Source organism: Ailuropoda melanoleuca, chromosome 1, assembly GCF_002007445.2.
Source record: "Ailuropoda melanoleuca isolate Jingjing chromosome 1, ASM200744v2, whole genome shotgun sequence".
NCBI lineage: Eukaryota > Metazoa > Chordata > Mammalia > Carnivora > Ursidae > Ailuropoda > Ailuropoda melanoleuca.
In genome coordinates, this window is record NC_048218.1 from 54,590,721 (window position 1) to 54,612,759 (window position 22,039).

At 35.2% G+C, this 22,039-nt stretch overlaps 1 protein-coding gene across 4 annotated transcripts in view; it reads left to right on the forward strand.

Annotated features, from left to right (window-relative positions):
- Positions 1-22,039, forward strand: part of NECTIN3 (nectin cell adhesion molecule 3) — a 135,371-nt gene that overhangs the window by 25,189 nt on the left and 88,143 nt on the right. For all 4 annotated transcript variants that reach the window (XM_034658089.1, XM_011222503.3, XM_034658092.1 and 1 more), the window contains exons 2-3: positions 13,076-13,417; positions 20,710-21,006. In XM_034658089.1, the coding sequence (XP_034513980.1) occupies positions 13,076-13,417; positions 20,710-21,006 (639 nt within the window). The remainder of the gene's footprint in view (positions 1-13,075; positions 13,418-20,709; positions 21,007-22,039) is intronic.

Sequence of the window (22,039 nt, forward strand, 5' to 3'; positions counted from 1 at the left end):
TTAATGATGCCATGTTGCCAGTAAAGTCTTTGTTTCTATAGATTGTGACTTTCTGTTCTGTATCACTCTTGGGGCCTCTTTACTTTTATAGACCCCCCCTTAATATCTCTTGTAGGGCTGGTTTCGTGGTTATGAAATTGGCCAATGACTGGCGATTCTGGAAGGTCTTTATTTCTCCATCCATTCTGAATGACCCCCTTGCTGGATAGAGGATCCTTGGCTGCATGTGTTTCTCTGAAAGAGCTTTAAAAATGCCCCCCCCCCAGCCCTTTCTTTCATTCCAGGTCTGTGTAGACAGGTCTGACGTAATTCTGATACCTTTGCCTTGGTACGTGAGAAATTTCTTTTCCCTGGCCGCTTTCTATGCTGTATCCTTGGATCTAATATTTGCAAATTGCACTATGACGTGACATGGTGTAGGTTTGTCGTCGTTGAGCTGGGATGGGGTCCTCTGTGCCTCTTGGACACTAATGCTTGTTTCCCTTGCTAGATTAGGGAAGTTTTCAGCCACAATTTGTTCAAATATCTCTTCTAGACCTCTGTTTTTCTCCTCCCCCTCGGGGATGCTGATGATTCTGATATTGGAACGTTTCATTGAGTCAGTAATCTCCCGTAACCTACATTCCTGTGCGTGGATTTTTTTGAGTCCAGATTCTATTTTAGCTTTCTCTTCTACTAACCCATCCTCCAATTCGCCGATTCGTTCTTCTGCCTCATTCACCCTGGACGTCAGAGCCTCTAGTTTTGACTGCATTTGGCTCATAGAATTTTTAATTTCTGTCAGATTCGCTCTCATTTCTGCCCTTAGAGATTCTGTATTCTCATTAACATTTTCGTTAATACTTTTTTCAAGTCTACACATCATCTTGACCATTGTTACTCTGAATTCCATTTCTGATAATTTGTTTATATCCATATCCATTAGTTCTGTGGCAGAGGCCACAGACTCATTGTCTTTTCTTTTGTGGGGGGGATTTCTCCTTCTCGTCATTCTGATGAGGAGAGGTTGCAGGGTTGTCCAGAGCCCAAATTATTGACCAGGACCCAGGCCATGCGCCCTTGTTTTATAGGGATCTTAGGGATGTGGGCTTCTTGATTTTTCAGCCTGCCTTCTGGGGGAGGGGCCTGCCCCGCCGATACTCAGACAACCCTGTTTGAGTAGAGTCTCCGTGTCCCCTGCGAGGGGGGATGGTGATGGGCACAATGTGAGCCGGTATTTCCAGGCTTTTGTTCTCTGGCGGCTTTCCCTGGCTGTTTGCTGTGCCTCTTCTGAGAGTCAGAGGAGCAATGGCCGAATCTCAGCCTCTGTCTCAGAACAGAGGGATTGCGGACCGTTCTCCGCTGATGTTCTGGCCACTTTAACTCTGTTACTGTTGGTGCTGCTCAACCCTGCAGCATCCCGGGATGTGCGCCACACACCGGTGTCCCAGCCCTCACTTCCAGGGCCGGTGTGTCTCTGTCCTTTTTGTTTGTAACACCGCCAGCCGCCCCTGTGCGCTCCCGGAGCTCCTGGTCTCAGTCTGGATCCAGTGAGCACACCGGAGCTCCGTAGTTCCGGAGTTCCGTGAGAAGTCTGGTGGTGCGCGCTCCCGGCTCACGGTCTCAGTCTGCTCTTTGGCGGGTGCCGGTCCGCCCGCTCCCCGCTCCCCCGTGCAGGTGGCTACCGTTTCACGGCTCCCCGCTTTGTACCTCAGTACTCAGCGCTGTAGATGTTCATTTGGAGAGATCCAGATGTATCTTCCTGCGTCTCAGGCTGATTCCGTTGATGTTCAGGCTGGTCTGGTACCTATCCAGCTTGACTCGGGACTGGCTGAAAAAGGGTCCCCTATTCCTCCGCCATCTTAACTCCAACCTGTTTCTGTATTTATTAACCTGCTGAGTATAATATGTTCTGGAATATCCACTGTATACTCAACGACAGAAGGAAATGAAAAAGATAGTTACCTAGAAGGACTGTGAACATAGTTTTGATTTTATTAACCACCTGAAAAGGTTTTGGGGAACTCTCAAGAGTCACACTTTGAATACTACTTTAGTCCATCTACTCTTTCCCCACCGCTATTTTACACCTTATGTCTTTTTAAGCCTCTAGACATCCTCTCTTATTCTCACATGAAATCCTTGCTTTCTGTCTTAAAGAGCAAATGGAATGAGATAGGCAGGTGATGGGTGGTGGCAAGGGCACGTATTGCATGGTGCACTGGGTGTTATACGCAACCAATGAATCATCACACTTTACATCAAAAACCAGGGATGTACTGTATGGTGACTAACATAATGTAATAAATATTATAAAAAAATTTAAAAAAATAAAGAGCAAATGGAAGTAGTCAGAAAAGAACTTTCACCACCATACCTACCCATCTGTAGAGGTAGACTGCCAGCTACAACTGAGGTACAATTGTGGCTAATGATATCCCTCAGAATCCTGTCCCACGCTGCCTTTTCTTAAAGATACCACTTTTAACAACTGTGCCTTCTCTTATCTGATAAATTTTCCTTTTCAGTCATTGCAGTCAGCATGAAAATATGCTATAATATTTCTCACTAAGAAAAGACTTGTGGTGCATAATCTCTCTTGAGCTACTGTCTGATCTCTTTGTCTTTATAGTAAAAATCATCTTGAGTTACCTATATACAAAATACCTATCTCTATTTTCTCTTGTAGTCTTATTTTTATATAAAACAGCTTTATTGGGTGTAAGTGACATATAATAAGCTGCACCTACTTAAGGTTTACAATTTGGTAAGTTTTAACAAAGATGTTGACTGTTAAAACATCACTGCAGTGAAGATAGTGAATATTATCTGTCACTCCCAAGAGTTTCTTTGTATTGTCTGTAAACCATCCGTTTCATCCCTTCCTATCCCCCTTCCCCTAAGCAAGCACTTATTTGCTTTTTGGCACTGTAAAGTAGTTTGCTTTTTTTAAGAGTTTTATATAAATGGAAATACACTTTATATATTCTTTTGCTGTCTTCTTTCAGCATAATTACTTTGAAATTTAACCATATTGTTGCATATATCAGTTTATTTCTTTTTATTAGTGAGTAGTATTTGGTTATGTAAGTATTCTTTTTTAAAATTTTTAATAGACTTGACTTTTTAAGAATACTTTTAGTTCATAGCAAAATTGAATGGACAGAGAGTTCCCGTATGCGCTCTAGTCACGCTTCCGCTCAGCAACCCCCATCAGCATCGTCTACCAGAGTGATACATTTGTTACAGTTGATGAACCTACTTTGACATTTCATCATCATCACCCAAAGGCCATAGTTTACATTAGGGTTCACTCTTGGTATTGTACATTCCATGGGTTTTGACAAATGACATGGGTTTTGACAAATGACCTGGGTTCACCATTATAGTATTATGCAGAGTAGTTTTACTGCCCTAAAAATTCTTGATATTTTACGGCTATTCATTTCCCCCTTCCCTCCAACTCCTGGCAACCACTGATCTTTTTAGTCTCCATAGTTTAGCCTTTTCCAACACGTGACGTAATTGGAATCATTCAGTATATGGCATTTACAGATTGGCTTTTTTTAACTTAACAGTATACATTTAAAATTCCTCCATGTCTTTTTATGGCTTGATATCTCATTTCTTTTTACTGCTGAATAATATTCCATTGTCCAAATGTACCACATTTTATTCATTCATCTCCTGAAGGACCCTTTGGTTGCTTCCAAGTTTTGGCAATTCTGAATAAAGCTGGCATAAACATCCATGTGTAGGTTTCTATATAGACATAAATTTTCTACTTGTTTGGGTAAATACAAAGGAACAGAGTTGCTGGTTTGTAGTGTTAAGAGTATATCTAGTTTTCTAAGAAACTGCCGAACTGTCTTCCATAGTGGCTACTGTACCATTTTTCATTTCCACCAGAAATGCGTGGTCCATATGTTGCTCCATATCTTTGTTAGCATTTGGTATTGGCAGTGTTTGGATTTTAGCCATTCTAATAGCTGTGTGGTGATATCTAATTGTTGTTTTAATTTGCAATTACTTAATAATATGTCAAGCATCTTTTTGTATGCTTCTTTGCCATCTGTATCTCTTTGGTAAAGTGTCTGTTCAGGTCTTTGCCTCATTTTTTAATTGGGTTGTTTTTTTCCTTACTGTTGAGTTTTTAAAGTTCTTTATGTATTTTGGATTCTAGCCCTTTATTAGATTGTCTTTTGCAGACATACATATTCTTCCATTTTGTGGCTTGTCTTCTCATTCTCTTGATAGTGTTGTTTGCAGAGCAGAAATTTTTATTTTGATGATGTCCAGCTTGTCCATTATTTCTTGGAACATGTCTTTGGTGTCTTGTCTAAAAAATGATCACCATCCCCAACATCATCTAGGTTTCTTCCTGTGTTACCTTCTGGGAATTTTGTAGTTTTGCATTTTTCGTTTAGGTTCATGATCTATTTTGAGTTAATTTTTGTGAAGGGTGTAAGGTTGGTCTAGATTCATACTTTTGCATGTGGATGTCCAGTTGTTCCAGCACCATTTGTTGAAAATATCTTTTTGCTCTATTTAAATTGCCTTTGGTCCTTTGTCAGAGTCTGTTGATTATTGTCATCTATTTCTGGGCTTTCTATTCTGTTCGTCTGTTCTTTCACCAGTGCCATACTTTCTTGGTAACTATAGCTTGATACTAAGTCTTGAAGTCACGTGGTATTAGTGCTCTGACTGTGTTGTTTTTTTTTTCAATATTGTGTTGGCTATTCTAGGTCTTCCATTTCTCCAAGAATCAGTGTGTTTATATCCACAAAGTAACTTGCTGGGATTTTTGCCTGGGACTACATTGAACGTATAGATCAAGTGGGAAGAACTGATATCTTCGCAATATTGAGTCTTCCTGTCCATGAACATGGAATATGTTTAGGTTTATTTAGTTCTTCTTTGATAACTTTGATCAGTTTTGTACTTTTCCTCACATAGATCTTGTACATATTTTGTTAAGATTTATATCCAGATATTTCATTTTTTGGGTGCTAATGTAAATCCTCTCTCACTCTCTCTGTCTCAAATAAATAAATAAAATCTTTTTAAAAAATAAAGTTTCTGTGAACATTTGTGTACAGGTCTTTATATAGACACATGTTTTCCTTTCTAGTATGTGAAGACATAGGAGTCAAATGGGCGGATGATATGTTGCTTGTATATTTAACTTTTAAGAAACTGCTGGTGTCTTCCAATGTGATTGTACAATTTTGCGGTTCAACCAGCAATGAAGCAGAGTTCCAGTTCCTCCACATTTTAACACTTGGTATTGTCAGTCTTTTTAATTTTAGCCTCTATTGGATGAGTAGTGGTATCTTATTGTGGTCTTAATTTGCATTTCTCTAATGATGTTGAACACCTATACATGTGCTATAGGGTGATGTGTCTGTTCAGATCTTTTGCTCTTTTTTTTTAATTGGCTTGTTTCTTTTCTTTTTATGAAGTTTTAAGAGGTCTTCATGTATTTTGCATTCAAGTTCTTTATTAGATATAAATCCTTTATCAGATATGTTCTGCAAATTTTTTTCCCATTAAATGGCTTAAGAGTGTGTTTTGAAGAGTAGAAAATTTTTGATGAAGTCCATCAGTTGTGCTTTTGATAACATACCTAAGAAATATTTGTCAACCTAAAGTCACAAAAATTTACGTTTGCATGTTCATGTGAATTTTAATTGAAAAAACTTGTCAATTTTTATAAAATCTTCTTGGATTTAGATTAAGATTGTGTTTATTAATCTGTAGCTCAATTTAGAAAAAATAAATATTTTAAGAATATTGAGACTTCTGACCTATGAGAAAAGTTTATCTTTCCATTTATTTAGGTCTTTAATTTCTCTTAGCAAATTTTGTAGTATTAACTGTAGGTTTTTCATACCTTTTGTCAGATCTATCCCCATTTCATCTTTTTTTTTCTTTTGATGTTATTTTAAACAGCAGTGTTTTAAATTTTCCCCCCAATTTTCCACTGTTAACACATGGAAATAAAATTGATTTTTGTGTGTTGATCTTAGGTGCTATATAAGGGTTACTGTCCTTGCTAAACACACTTGTTATAGTAGTTTTCTTGTAGAAAAGGCATGAGATTTTTCATACAGATGATTGTTCTGCAGATGTTTATTCTTTTCTAATCTAGGTGCCCTTTATTTCTTTTTCTTGCTTGATTGTACAGTGCTGGATAGAGCTCAGGGAGATTGCTTGGCTGTTGGATTCTCTTTCCCTATGTTAAGGCCTTGTAATTCACTCCAGGTGGTAAGCCAAGGTCAATTATTGGGCTTACCTTGTATGTTTACTGTCTCTCAGGATCAATAGTCTTTGTTGCCTGTTGATTTGAAATGGTTATTTCAGGCAGGAGGGTAAATCCCTTTACTCCTTCTTGTCTACAGGCAGAGGTCTTTATACTCTTATAAATCCATATAAATCCATTCCAGTCAGGCGTTTATCCTTACCACTCTCTAAGGCAGTTGCTAAATTCATTGGTTACTTACTGGTCCTTCTTTTTTGGCCAGTTGGTATTTGGAATAATTGATCACTCTCTCTTTCTAGGTACTTGCTTCACTTACAGTGCAGGATTCTTCTTGGTACTCTTCCTTCTTCCCTGACTGTTCTTTGTCATCTTTTTTGAATTCTACTCAATTTCCAAACCTTTAAATGTTTGAATGCACCATGGATGCTTGGTCTTGATGCTGTTAATACTCTGTAGATGGTTTCATTCAGTCTCATGACTTTATATACCTTTTATGGGAAGATTAGTCTAAATTTATATTTTCAATCTATCACTTTCTCCAAAACAGCGTTTTCTTAATATATCCAGCTGCTTATTCACCAGTACACATTTGGTTGTGAAATAGGCAAGTCCAAAACTACTTCTGAATTCCTGTCTACCTCTAACCCTTAAAAATGTTCCACTTGCTAGTTCTCATTTTGGTAAATGGCAACTCTGTTTTTGCACTTGCACAGGCCAAAAACTTTGGGGGTGATTTTGGCTTCTCTATTTCTCTCTGACCCGGTTTTTTGTTTTTGTTTTTATGGGTTCTTTTTTTTTTTTTTTTTTAAACAATACAGTATATCCGGCATCTGACTACTGCTTAACACTACCACTTTGATTATCCTGATTCAGATCCCATCTTCTCTCTCCTGCATCAACAAAAAGCTATGGTGGTACCCTTAAAAAAGCTATGGTGGTACCCTGAAGCAATCACCGTTGCCTTTCTTTATTTTTCTCCATAGTTCTTATTATCTGATATCTTTTTATTTTAATTCTTTTTCTCTAATTAGAATGTAAACTGCATAAAGACAGGGGCAGCTGTTCAGTACTATACCCAGTACTTAGAACAGTACCTGGCACAAAAGTATGTACCTTAATTCATACTGATAAATGAATGTCCTGGGTTTTCTCCATCATTTTTAGTATGTAATCCAGTTTCTTTTTAGGCTATAGGACCTCCGAGCTCAAGAGTTATTCTTACTAATTAAAACATGACAAGAAGTTAGAGGTTCTCTCGTATTCTAGTGGTATTTGAGTTTGCAGTTATACTTAAGTTTTTACATTATATTATTTAATTCACTTGGCTTCATTCTTCTATGCTTACTTCTGTTTTGAGTGTTGTTTGGGGATGTTGTTGAAAAGACTTGCATTTTTAAAGCTGATGTGACTTAAACACTTATTAGTTTAAAACAATTCAGGTTAATTATTGAATGTGCTAGTGATAAATCTGCTTCATCTAAAATTTAAGAAATTGTTGAGAATACCTAGATACTGTGATTTTGCTAGTTTCTTAAAAATGTGTACTTCAGTTGTTGCTTTAAAAATTATTCTAAATTTGAGGAGTCTGAAAGGGTCCATACCTTAGAGATTTTTGGAGGTTTTGTTTGTATTTGGACATAGATTACAGTAAAGTTTGATTTGTAGAATGTTTGCATATATCTATTTTGTAGATTGTAACATTTGAAAGATCCTGGAACCTAAAATGTCCAAAATGTCTGCCATTTCCATAGTTCAAAAATGAGATATGGTTAAAAATATATATATATATTAAAAATATATATATATAAAAATATAAAAATGATCAATGTACCAAAAAAGGTAGTATTAAAGATAGATTTGAGGTAACTTCTATTACTTTTTGGTTCATTGTTGGGAGTGGGAGAGGTAAAGTGAACTGTTGTCACATTATACTTGCATTTCAGACACTTTAATGTGATCTCTAATATGAATGTCAAGTCATTTTGTTTGTTTTTTTAAATAACCCATAGAAGTTATAGTACATAAATCATTGCATTATATTTTTCTGCCACAATTCTTTTTGAATATTTCCAAGTGGTTTGTGTTGTCTGTACACTCTAAATCTGACTGACTGTTCAAATACACATGAAAAATCCAGACAGTTTTATTTTCATGGCTCTAGTGTTTTCATGGGAGGTACAGGCAGGAGGAAAACCCTTCTTTCTCTGTCTTTGTCTCTGAAAGGATAATAAATTCTATTTAATTAATTAGTTAATGGTACAAATGATATTATGTTTTTCTTTGTCCTCTAGAGTGTACAGTAGCCAGGAACACCTTCTGATAATGTCAGGTAGAGTCTTGCCAGATATGAAAGGTTCAGGTCTTTGTTGTTCCTTAGCCTCTTTATATTCTAGACTTCTATCACTTAATGAAGGACTTACTTCAAATAATTTAGATCTTTAGAAATAGACATTTATGTTTCTCCAGGATACTCTTCTGTTCTCCTGTCAAACTCCACTTCATATGGGAAGCCGTAGTCTCAGTGTTTGGGAGACCTTGAGAAGTGAGGCATTCAGATAGTGACTTTGGTATAAGAACCACGTGGAAAATCTGTTTCTCCACAGTTTAAAGATTCCATGGGGGGAAATCTTACTTAGAAGTGGTTTTTAACTTTTGGGTTTTGTCTAGGATTGGAAATGTATTAGACCCTTGTTTGCAGGCAACACAAACTAACTTTGGCTGACTAAAACACAAACAAGGGGATATATTATTAGAAGCTCATGGAATTTAAGGGAGAGCTAAATTATCAAAACTTGTTCAGAGCTTTAAGGATTGAAACAACAGAAAATTGTGCCAAAGTTTACTTTTGCAACAAGCAAAAACTACCCAGAATAATTTTGTAGAAAAATTGAAAAGTAAAAATTATTCATTTTCTCCTAGATATTAAAATAAAAGATGAAAAAGTAAAACCTGATAGTTATATTAATATTTATGAGGAAAATTAAGCTTACTAAAAATAGCTATTTGTAGGTTTTTTAATCTACTCAAGCTCTTTACTAGGGGGTCAGTTTTTCTAGTCGAATCTATCAACCCTTTTCTAGGTGGTTTTTCTGTCTTTTATGCTGAGAGTGGCTTTCCCTATTTAAATATTGTAGAATATATTTAAATATTATAAATATGTTTTTGAGTCAGTGGATTAATTTTTTCTTTTTCCTGTCTCCAAATACTCCACTTGAGTAATGGTGGCTCACTAGGCCATATTTCTTACCAGTTGTAAGGAGGTAGGATTTAGCGCTATCCCACCCAGGTTATATTGCCATAACATAGCACTATGGACTGGGTGGCTTGAACAACATACTTATTTCTCACAGTTTTGGAGGTTGAGAAGCCCAAGATCAAGGTGTGAGCAGATTCAGTTCCTGGTGAGGACCTTCTTCTTGACTTGTAGACAGCCACCTTCTTGCTTTGTCCTCACATGGTAGAAAGAGAGAGAGCTTGTCTTTCTTCCTTTCCTTATATAAACACTAATGTCACCATAGGGGTTCTACCCACATGGCCTCATATAAACCTGATTACCACACAAGGGCCCCATCTATAGACATTATCACTTTAGAGATTAGGGCTGCAGTTACAAAAATTTGGGGAAGTGCAAATAGTCCATAACACCTTATCCTATCTCTTCTCCACTTCTACCCAAGGAGGATTTAATTCTTTATTTTTATTTTTAATTTGCTTTTATTGTGAACATTACTTATAAATGATTTTGATATTAAAGAGGAACACACAGTAAAAACTGGAAGTTCTTTCCTTAATCCTCTGTATCCCACTCTCTAGGGGTAACTAATGTTATTTGCCAGAATATACAAAGTTATTGTCAGTATCTGTGCAGCCATATGTGCCTCTTTTTTACAGTTTGATCTTCAGTCCGTGAGTGTGTGAGTGTGTGTGTGTGTGTGTTTAGTGTGAAGGCAGGGATCTATTTCCAAGTATTTTGCTCCTGTCATTTCAGCATCTGGACTAATTCACTATTTCCCCACTCATACAAAATACTTCGTTGTATGTCAGTAATATATATATTACAGTACTAATATATATATAACAGTACTTATATATATGTATACACACATATACAAACTGTTGTTCAGTTTGTGTACTTAATTGTTTTTAGGTACTAATAGTAAGCTTTTTGTTATTTTTACTTTAGCATTTCCCCTCCCTCCTACTGGGCCACTGATGTTTTTGAAATATGTCGTATCTATTGTCCCTAGTCTAGTTTCAAGAATTTTTATCAGAGATTTTGTGGCAGTTGCATTGAATTTGTGTGGTGTGGGGAGATATGATGTCTAAATGGTATTAAGTTTTCCTACAGGAACATGACATATCTTACATTTATTCAAGTCAATTGCTCAGGTTTATAGGTTCTTTAAAACTATTAATGGGCATTTGAAATATTAATGTTTTGCAAATACTATCTTTTCTATAATAAATTTGTAAAGTTTATCACCTATCATGACATGTTGATAGTATATTTTGGATATATTTTGCATATCTTATATGTACACATATTATTCTAATAGCTCGTTACTTGGCCTTCTTAGGTTTTTAGGTAATAGGTTTTTCAAATAATAATTGTCTGTTCCTTTCTAATGCTTATCTTCCTTCCTTCCTTCCTTCCTTCCTTCCTTCCTTCCTTCCTTCCTTTCTTCTTTCTTTCACCTCATTGCACTGGAATTTCCATTGTCAGTTGATAATGATACTGCACCTTTTGTCTTGATCTTTTTTTAATAGCAGTGCCCCCCTTTTCTATTTTAGTATTGTGATGATGGCCACGATTTCAGAAGAACCTACTTTATTTATTTTTTTTAAAGATTTTTTATTTATTTATTCGACAGAGATAGAGACAGCCAGCGAGAGAGGGAACACAAGCAGGGGGAGTGGGAGAGGAAGAAGCAGGCTCATAGCAGAGGAGCCTGATGTGGGGCTCGATCCCATAACGCCGGGATCACGCCCTGAGCCGAAGGCAGATGCTTAACCGCTGTGCCACCCAGGCGCCCCCAGAAGAACCTACTTTATTATTATAAGAATCCTTCTTTTCTCACTTGTAAGAGTTTTTAAAAAATCAGATAATGAATGCTAAATTTTATAAAATGCCTTTTCAGCATCAAATGAGAAAGTCAATGTGAGCTTCCAATGTGATAGTTTAAAAATATTCCTTACATTTTTGGAATATTCTACTTCATCATTGTGTCTTTTTCTTTAAGCACAAAGCTGTATATTATTTCATAATATTAAATGAAAATTTTAATATTCATAAATTGTTCTTTTTATTTGTATATTTTCTGGTTTAGTACTAGGCTTATGATAGCTTGCTAAAATACATTACAATACTTATAAAATTTATATGTCTTCTATTAATTTTAAAAGCTTAGTAATTATCTACACTTAAAAGCATGATAGAACACAATGGTAAATTTTGAGGACTTGATACTCTTTTGGGGCAATGGTTAAAAAAGAATCTTTTTCCTTCATAACTGTTAAGTATAGTCAGTGTGAATTGTCTGTCATTTTTTGCAGTATATCTTCACTCATCTCCTGGATGGTACAGTTGCTCTCTTGTTTGTTTACTAATTTTTTTAATTCATTTATGATTTGAATGACACAGTTTGCCTATTTATTTATATTTTATTTATCCATTTATAGTTTTTTTCTCCCAAAAGGGCTGGTGGAAATAATAATTTGTAAAGTTTTTGTTGTTGTTTAGAACTGTTTGAACATGTTTAAACACATTTTTCTTGGTTATTTTTTAAGTGATACCCTCTACATTTTTGTATTTATTTAAAAATGTTAATAAGACATAACTTTAAATTTCAAAGATATTATTTATACAGTGTATTATTTCTACAGTTTCCATGTTTGAGTGTTTATATCGGTTTACTTCTGAATTTGAATATTTATTTTGTCAGGAGACATGTGAGTCATAAACTCTCCAAGGGCTTATATATATATGTTCTAATATACTCGTCAATGAGCAGCATCTTGCTTGACTTTAGTGTTCATAAATATTAGTCTTATTTGTCCTAAAATAATTTAGATTTGGCCCATCACTTTCAGGAAGGAAGTCAGTATCACAGTGGAGAAGTTTGATGTCATTTTATTTTAACTTTTGCTTGTGGACTTTTTTTTTTCTTCATCTACAAAATAGAAAAAAATTGATTTCACATTTACATAAATGTTTTTTAAATTAATGCTTTCTGGTAGTTGGTCTATCTTAAATAAAGTTTTTTATAGAGATTCTTGATAGAGGAACCTTCCAGAAGATACTTTGGTATTATATTTGGTTTGACAGATCCTGCATGTATTAGTGATCTGTTGTGAATAAAGTACCCTAAAACTCAGTGGCTTTAAAACAGTGTGCATTTATTATCTCTCTTTGTGTCATGAATTCGTGCGTGGCTCAGCTGGGTTCTTTGCCTAAGAGTCTTTCACAAGACTGCAGTTAAGGTGTCAATGAGGGCTGGGATCTCATTTGGAGGCTTGACTGGGGAATGATCTCCTTCCAAGCTTATTTTTGGTCCAATCTAGTGCTTTTTCCACTGTGACACATATTGGCAGGTGTTTGATTTATTTGAGAGTCACTCTTTGGGTCTAACATTCAGGCCCAGGAACATCTACCTCTTTTGAGTCCTTCCTATTATTTAATCATAAACATGTGTCTGTATGTGAATGTGTGGACATGCAGGTGAGGACCTATAGAAGGGCAAGTGGGAGGGACAGAGGGAAACAAGAAGGGAGGGAGAATGATCGTATATTAGTATAACTTTTTTCTATTTTAAGAACTATTTTTTTCCCCCGTAGGTGCCTTAGCTGGGCCAATTATTGTGGAGCCACATGTCACAGCAGTATGGGGAAAGAATGTTTCATTGAAGTGTTTAATTGAAGTAAATGAAACTATAACACAAATTTCATGGGAGAAGATCCATGGCAAAAGTTCACAGACTGTTGCAGTTCATCATCCGCAGTATGGATTCTCTGTTCAAGGAGAATATCAGGGAAGAGTCTTATTTAAAAACTATTCACTTAATGATGCAACAATTACTCTACATAACATAGGATTCTCTGATTCTGGAAAATACATATGCAAAGCTGTTACATTCCCGCTTGGAAATGCTCAATCCTCTACAACTGTAACTGTATTAGGTAGGTACACTTGAATTGTATATTTTGGTGGTAGGGGCAAGGATCATAATAAAAGTCTTTTCAAGAATTTAAAGTAATTGTGTGTGTGTGTGTGTGTATATATATATATATATATACACACATACACATAAATCTAGACCATATATATATATATATGGTCTAGATTTGAAATAATTCAAATGTGATTTTTCAAGTTTTGTCTTAAAATTCCGTGATTCTAGGCTCTCTCAATTTAAGCAAAATTTTGTATCTACCTACCTACCTATATAATGCCATGTGGTTTTTATTTTACTTTCTTCATGAAAGATTGTTTTTTATTTATAATACGAAGTGCTGAGTGTTTTTGACATTTTCAATATTCTTTCTCAAAATTTCAAACATTAAATTTCCATCTTTAAATAAGCTTTTCCTTTTATTTGAATGATTGTTGTTTTAGAGCCATTTGTATACTTCATGTTTGTTTCTGAAATCAGATTTTATCTCTGCTACTGTGGATTTCATAGCTGTTTGAATCTTGGGCCATTGCTCATAATGAGCAGTCTTCTGTTTTTTCCTATCTGATAACTGTTAGAATTTATGTGGAATTTAAAATGAGCTTATTAACATTAAGATAGCCACTTGCAGTGAAAAAGGTACACCAATTTGGAAACACTGGTTTGTACTTTTAGAATAATAGGATAAATATTAAGGAGTAATAGCAACCTTAGCCATTTCCACCCAGAGTAGGACTCCTTTAACCAGCAGTCTTTGCTCTGCATCTACCTGTTTGTCTGTTGGGGACTTGGTTGGATCTGCTGATAGCTCCCCTCCTCAACCCTCCTTCTTCACTTTCCTTCTGTGTTACACCCTAGTAAAAAGCCCTTTTCCTGTTTTCCTCCTTTTTTCTTAGTGTTCCCTTCCAGAGCAGCAAACAAGTGCACAGCCCCTAATATTTAAAGGCATCATTTCAGGGTCTCTGACATGCAGGAAAGCCATTTTGTCCAGCTCTGTCACATATTTTTTCATGTGGAGAGATACTATTTAAAAATAGAAATGAAATTAAATATTTGAGGACTTCATATGTTTATGATACTGCCTGAACAGCTGTGGGGAAATATAACTCATGTTTATGAAATAGATAACTTTTGAGAAATGTTTTGATCGTAAGGCAAGGCATAAAATAAACTTCTGAAAAATAAGTGCAGGCCATCAGAGTAAAAAAAAGGTCACAAAAATAGTTCATTGGCTAGAAAATAATAGTTTGTGTGTGGAAGAGGGAACCCATGGGAGTAAAGGGGTTTTTTGCTTTAAATTTTAGTAATTCTGCTTAAATTGATACAATATTCAGTGGTTTAAAACTCAAGACTGTTTATAGTATAAGACTATATGATTTTACCTGTACCAACGTCTCTAGCTTCATTTATTTCATCTCTTGCTCCACTTTACCTAACAAATTTAATAATCATGATGAACTATTGGCAGTTCTGGTAGTACCTGTTTATGTTTTACATGTGTTTTTCTTTCTTCTTGGATTGTTTTTTCTTCTGTCTCTCTCTTCCTACATTCTTGTATTTAGCTGCTATTCATCAAACCACATCCTTTTATAAGCTATTGTTGAAATATATACCCACTTGCAGTTTGATTTTTTTTTTTAAATCTTTTTTGGCTCTTTTTGCCATTGTTATCTTGTGCTTATCTATTGCAGCAGTCACCATACTGTTTATTTTTTTTTTCTCCATTATAAACACATGATGGACTGCAACTCTGTGCTTTAAAATTTAACTTTACCTCTCTAAGGCCTACAAGAGTTCCTAGTATGTAGCAGTCATACACCATTTAACTAGGTACATACACTTATTTAACTAGGGTATACGAATGGATTGGTGAGACTTAGTAATCTACAAAAATTGTATGGGAAAAATAGGTGAGCCAGTCCTTGAATTTTGGGTAGGTTTGGGATAAGCAGAAGGGAAATAAGAATAGGGAGAATAAATGAACCAGTGCAGGGAGGCAGAAAACAACATACATTAGGGCAGAGATCTTTTTAGTGCCAGCATTGTTGACATTTTGGGCTGGAATTCTTTGTTGTAATGAGCTGTCCTATCCGTTGTAGACTGTTTGGCAGGCTCCATAACCTCTACCCACCAGATGCTAGTAGCAGTCTTTCAGTTATGACAATTTAGAATGTCTCCAGACGTTGCCAAGTGTCCTCTGGAAGAGATCACTCATTGTTGAGAACCCTCATTAGTGGAACTACTGAATAATTTGTTGATTGTTCAAAGGATTTATGTAAAGTATAAGAATTAAAGGTTAGAAAGGTTGATAGGACTGCATTAAAATAACTTGAATGTTATGATGGGGAATTTGAGCTTTGTATTACTAGAAATGCCAGGTTGGTAGAAGGTGTTACACTTCTCACCTCGCTTCTTCTACCCTCAGACTCTTGCTATGTAAAGTGTGGTTGCTGAACAAGCAGCGTTGGCATCACTTGGAAGCTCGTTAGAAATACAGAATTTCAGGCCCCTACCAAACTTAATGATAAGTCTACATTTTATGAGGATTTCTAAGTGATTCATATTCAGAGTAAAGTTTGAGAAACACTGCTTTGATCACCTTCTCATCTTGCTTAGAGGCATATTTAAGTCATAGTAGACTAGATATAGGGAGTAATGTGATACAAGTTGTGATATATGAAGATCAGTCTGGTGTTTTTGATGGATTGAAATGAAGTCCTAAAATTATAATTATAAAATTATATAATTATATATTTATAATGTGGCCATGAAGCCTTGAAATTAATTCTGCCACTTGAGAAGAAGGAAGCTATTACAAAGGAATAGCTGTCAAGACTGTAACTGATGGGATACAAGAAACAAGGGAGGTTTGAGCATGAACAGGTTTTGAACCTTGGTGATTGAGTAAGTTATGTTACTGTTAATTACAGTGGGCGTGTCTGAATGAAAACCAGGCATTGGGATTGGGAGGCTAAGATAATGAGATCAGCATTTGCTTTGTTAGTTTGAGAATATATAGGCAAACAACACCAGGCAGGTGGTCAACTCCACAGGTTGACTGTGGAATCAAGCCTTGTATCAAAGTTAAAATTAGGGATCCTGTAGATAGTAGTGTGTATCAGATAAAAGTTTCTAAGAGAGATGCAAACAGTAACTGAAGGCCCAGAACCCAGTATTTATTAGGGCAGAGATTAGAAGAAATGAAGAGCTCAAAAAGAGCTTTGAGAAAAACTCGGGCAAAGTAATACTACTTATATCAGAAGATAACATTTTTAAGATTACTTCAGCAGCTTTTTTTCCACAGTGAGAGCTAAGCCCTACAGAACATGATTTGAATAACCATTTTTTCAGTTTTCCTAAGAATGGTGCACAGCTAGTATTCTAAATGTATAGTCCAGAAGGCAATTCATTACTTACAAAAGGTACCTTAAGGCATTAGTACTTAATTCTTTTGAAACTGAATGTGAAGAACTGTGTCAAATTTCAAATTCTACCAAATTAGTCAAAGAGAATGGCAAACAAAAGTATTAAACCTGTAGATTACATGGTAACATTAAGAGTTTCAGTGGAGTGGTAGTAATAGAAATCAAATTAAGAGAATGTGATATAACAAAAAAGCTTTGGGAAAATTTAACAACAAATGCCCCACAGTAGAACAGTTGTTTCGCAATTGCTTACTTCTCTTGATGGGATATTTTATAGTTGTTAAAATTATGATTAAGAGAAGTGTTGCTGCCTGAGGAAAAGAACCAAAAGATGTAGGTATGCCATCATTATTACATCCATATAGAAACTAGAAAAAGAAAGAAGTGGAAGAAGATGATAATAACTGCATTAGAATATTGTAGTCGTGGATTATTTCCCCATTTTCTCAATTTTTAGAAATACTGCTTTTGCAATAAAAATGTAGACTCCCACTATATGTTGGCTAACTGAACATAATTTAAAAAAAAAGATTTCCATTGCTGTGCATGATGGAATAGCAGGGACTGGATTTACTCTCTCTCTAACAACATGAAACCAGGCAAATAAACAGTTTTTAATCATTGGACTATAGGCAGTGTAGGATTATGATCCCTGAAAGAAAGAAACACAGTGAGTCCCTATACTGTTCTAGCTTCCTCCTTAGGCAATTTCCAGGCTACAGCTCGGTGATAAGGATTTGAAGCAGAGAATGATGGTGTCAGGGAATAAAGGAGACATATTGGAATTCAGGGAGGACAGGTGATTAGAATTTGTGGAGCAGAATACTGGAAAGCAGAGAGGAGCAGAGAGAGAGAGAGTGTGTGTGTTTTAGAGATCTACAGAAGGGTCCTCTGACATCTTTGGGTTAGTACTGATCTGTGTCCACGGTAGAGGAAACATTTGAAGTTGGGGAAAGAACCAGCAGAAAGCATTAGATCTAACTAACAGTCCTGGTGTTCACACAGGGCTGGGAAAACCATGTTCTCTCCATTCAGAGTACACAGGACATTGTAGCATCTTAAGAGGAAGCAACTGCAAAACTGCTAGACAGGGAAGGGTACAGAGAAGTTAACGAAAATATTGAGGTATATGAGAAAAGTAACTTTAGAAAGCCAATAAAGTCTACAACCAGGAGATTGATTCCCTTCAGAAGAAACAAATAACGTAACTTAAAATTGACTTTAAAATAAATTTTTAAGTTCCTTAAAGATAAAAGCTTCTATTAATGATGGCATAAGTTGTTCAGACCAGCTCTCCCATGGGGTTGAAATATAAAGTACCACTGAAAGTTCAAGAAAGTAAGAACATAGTAAGAAATATAAATAAAAGAAAATCTAGGAAAAGGTAAAAATAGAAATAAGGCTAGCACTGAAAGGTGCATTCAGCCTGAGGACTTCTGATAATTCAGAAGAAACACACTTTGAGAGCCTTGAGAAGAGAGATAGATTTCTAAGTGTAGTTCTGCTCAAGATGGGGGATGTCTAATCACCCTTCTCTTATTCACCTGGAATCCAAAGGCTTACATTTTTGGAATAGTAGGAAACTAGAAGTAAACCGGCCTTCTTACAGACTTACAGGTTTATAATGACTTGAGTGGTCTGATCTTAAATTCAGGAGATCCTGGACTGGTTAGTGATTTCAGGAGTTTAGCAGATGAAAACTCAAATCTTTTCTAGAGGAAAAGTACCTTTATTCTAGACCTCAGATTATTTCTACCTTAATTATTCAAACACAGACATATAGTCTCCTTGACTTGGCAGGTATACTAGTAAAGAAGACCCCACAAGCAGCAGCCAGCGCAAATAAGACAACAGAGATAGACCTGCAAAGATGTAGGATGTTGGAATTACCAGACACAGACTATTAAACAGCATTGTTTAACATTTGAAGAGATAAGTCAATCTTCTGCAGAGAACAAGAAACTATTAAAAAATCACATAGTAATTGGCCTTGAAGTAAAGAAGTAATTTTTAGTGTATAAAAGCAGTTAACCATAAAAGGGAAATTAAAAACTGATAAATTTTAGTGCATTTGAATTAAAAACTTCTGCTCATCAAAACACACCATAGGGCAGAAAGATAAGCCCTAAACTGGTAGAGGGTATTTTTACCACATACAATAAAAAAATGGCTTTCCTTCCAAATCAATAAGAAAAAGCAATTGGTTTTAATAGGCATTTTGCAGAAGAAATTCCAAATGGCCCATAAACATGGGAGGACCTCTAACCTCATTCATAATATGAGAAATTAAAAAATACAGGCTCGACAGTACACCATTATATACATACAAGATGGATGGACATTGAGAAGTCAATATCAACTGTGGTGAGTGGACCGACAGTTGCTCTAAGGTTGGGAGTAAATTGTTTGGAAAGCTTATTGGCATTATCTGGTAAAGCTGAAAAAATAGTAGTAGCAACTCTACGGCAAGGGACAAACTAGAGAAGCACCTGCACAAATATACCAAGATCCACCAATGAGAATGTTTCTTATAAAATTGTTTATACTAAACAGGAAATAGCACCAATGTCCAATGATAAATAAACAGTACAGCAGTTAAAATTAATAATTTACAGAATTGCATGTAAATTTAAATGATTTAAAAATTAAAAGTAAAAAAAACCCTGAATTCAAAATGATAAAGTAAGTTGGACTGTTCTCAAATAGATTAATCTCAGGAGCACAAAGTTGAGTCAAAAACTATATAAAATGCGTATAGTTCAGTACCATTCATTTAAAGTTCAGAAACAGGTAAAATGCAATTGTTATTTAGCTTTGCATTTGTTGCTTGTAGACCTGTCATGAAAAGTAAGCAAAAATTTATTTCCAGAGTCAATATAATGATTTCGTACTTGGGCGGGTAGGTGTTAGGATCAAGGAGAGGCATTTTGAGGGACCTGGGAGGTACTAATGTTTTTTATTAAGATGTGTGGTGTTTACACAGATGTTTACTATAAAGTATTTATTACATGTTTGTATGTACTTTTCCCTTTGTTATTTTACAATAATACATTTTATAAAATACATAAGGAAATATATAAGGACAATATTAGTATCGCAAGTAAATTATGAAACAAAAATAGGTAGATAAAAATCAAGAACAGATGGCATTGAAAACCAGTTGGAAACTTTGGAAATAAATAAGTTACTGAGATAAAAACTTAATATATAGAATAAACTATAGCCTTGAGACAAATAATTCATGAGGTGAGACAGGAAATTTGCTGGAAAATGTGAAGAAATAGGATATATGAAAAGTAAATTGAAACGGTCTAAACATTAAGGTTGCTTTCACTTGCTGAGGAGCTTTCTTTTACTAGAAAAAGATAATGGGATATGCATTCTAATACACATTTTAATAAGCATAACTATTACTGACATTACATTTTAACAGTGTAGGTTCTGTACTGGTAACTTAATCTATATTTTCTATAAACGTTTTTGCTGCAAAATGAAGCACTGTGTCTTAAAACTACATCTTTCCCCCTTTCACAGTAATACTTAAAATCTCATAATGAAAATTATGATCCAATTTACAGGAATTTTTCCTCTACTAACTTTGGAGAGGAACTAATCAGTCCCTATACAGAAAACGTCTCTCTCTTGGGAGAACCTTCTTTTAAGGTTTTGATATCCTGCTGAGTTTCTTGTTTGTCTTGGCTCATGATCTTCTCCTTTTCCAAGAATGCAGCTGACAGTTGGCATTACTTAAAAGCATGTGTGTAAATTTTATATGCATTTGCCCTGAAGCTTAAATATGGCTAGATAAGGCTTGGAAAGATGTAAATATATTCTTCATTGAAATGTGACTAATTATTTTTTAAAATTTAAACAGTTGAACCCACTGTGAGCCTAATAAAAGGGCCAGATTCTTTAATTGATGGAGGAAATGAAACGGTAGCAGCCATCTGTATCGCAGCCACTGGAAAACCAGTTGCACATATTGACTGGGAAGGTGATCTTGGTGAAATGGAATCCACTACAACTTCTTTTCCAAATGAAACGGCAACAATTGTCAGCCAGTACAAGCTGTTTCCAACCAGATTTGCTAGAGGAAGGCGGATTACCTGTGTTGTAAAACATCCAGCCTTGGAAAAGGACATCCGATATTCTTTCATATTAGATATACAGTGTAAGTAAACAATAACATTTGCTTTTTAAACATGTCGTGTATTTTAATTTCCTTCCTGTGACCTAATTCTATGTCAGACTTGTTAGTTTGAATGTTTAATATTCAGATATTCTTACATCTTTTCCTTGTTGACATTTTTTTCTTAATTTTCTTAATTTGTGGAAATTTCGTTTAACCAGAACATTTTTTTACTAGTTTGTAAAGATGGACAGTGACTTTAAAGTTGCTTTCCAACTTAAAATTATTTAGCCTTATCCTTTTTAGACCTCAAAAATAGGCTGGACTTAAGCAAATTGTGGAAACTTATACCTCAAAATGTGTAATACTTAGAGACACACAACTTCTCCAGTTTAGTTAACTGTTACTCAGTTTTATTGATTCTACCCATGATTTTTTCAGCAAGAATCTTTCACTGCCTAGATGCATATTAATTAGTTGAAAATCTTTGCTTTTCAAATACTATTTCTCATCTGCTTTTACTGATCGTGTTGTAAGATTCTCATAGAGTAAGACAGTATTTTAAAGATATCATTGGGATAATAACCGTTGTAGATAAGGTTCAAAGCTTGGCTCATCTATTTTTATTTTTTTGTTAAGGGATGCTCCTTTGTGTGTAAAGTTGTATGTGTATATACGTATGTGTGTATACTTCTTCATATACATTAGCTGAGTTGTTGACATGTTCTTTATGTAGCATTTAAAAATTTTGAGCAGAAGAAACAAGGATAATGCAAATCAATAGGTTTTTAAAAGGAGGTGTTAGAGTTTTTATTCTGTTTTATTTTTTGAAATGACATAGGTGGAATTTTAAATTACGCATACTCGTTCCACTTAATGTAATGGTTTCTAAAGCTAATTTTAAGAATCTTTTTCAACATTTATGGGGTTGAACTTGGGAAGTTATCTTACATGAATATTACTACCATTTTATTCTTGAGTGCAAATACCTTCTTTTCACTTCTCTAGAGAATCCGATTAAAATTTCTTTTTCCTTTTCCTGCCTTACTTTCACAGACTCTTAACTTTTTCCTTT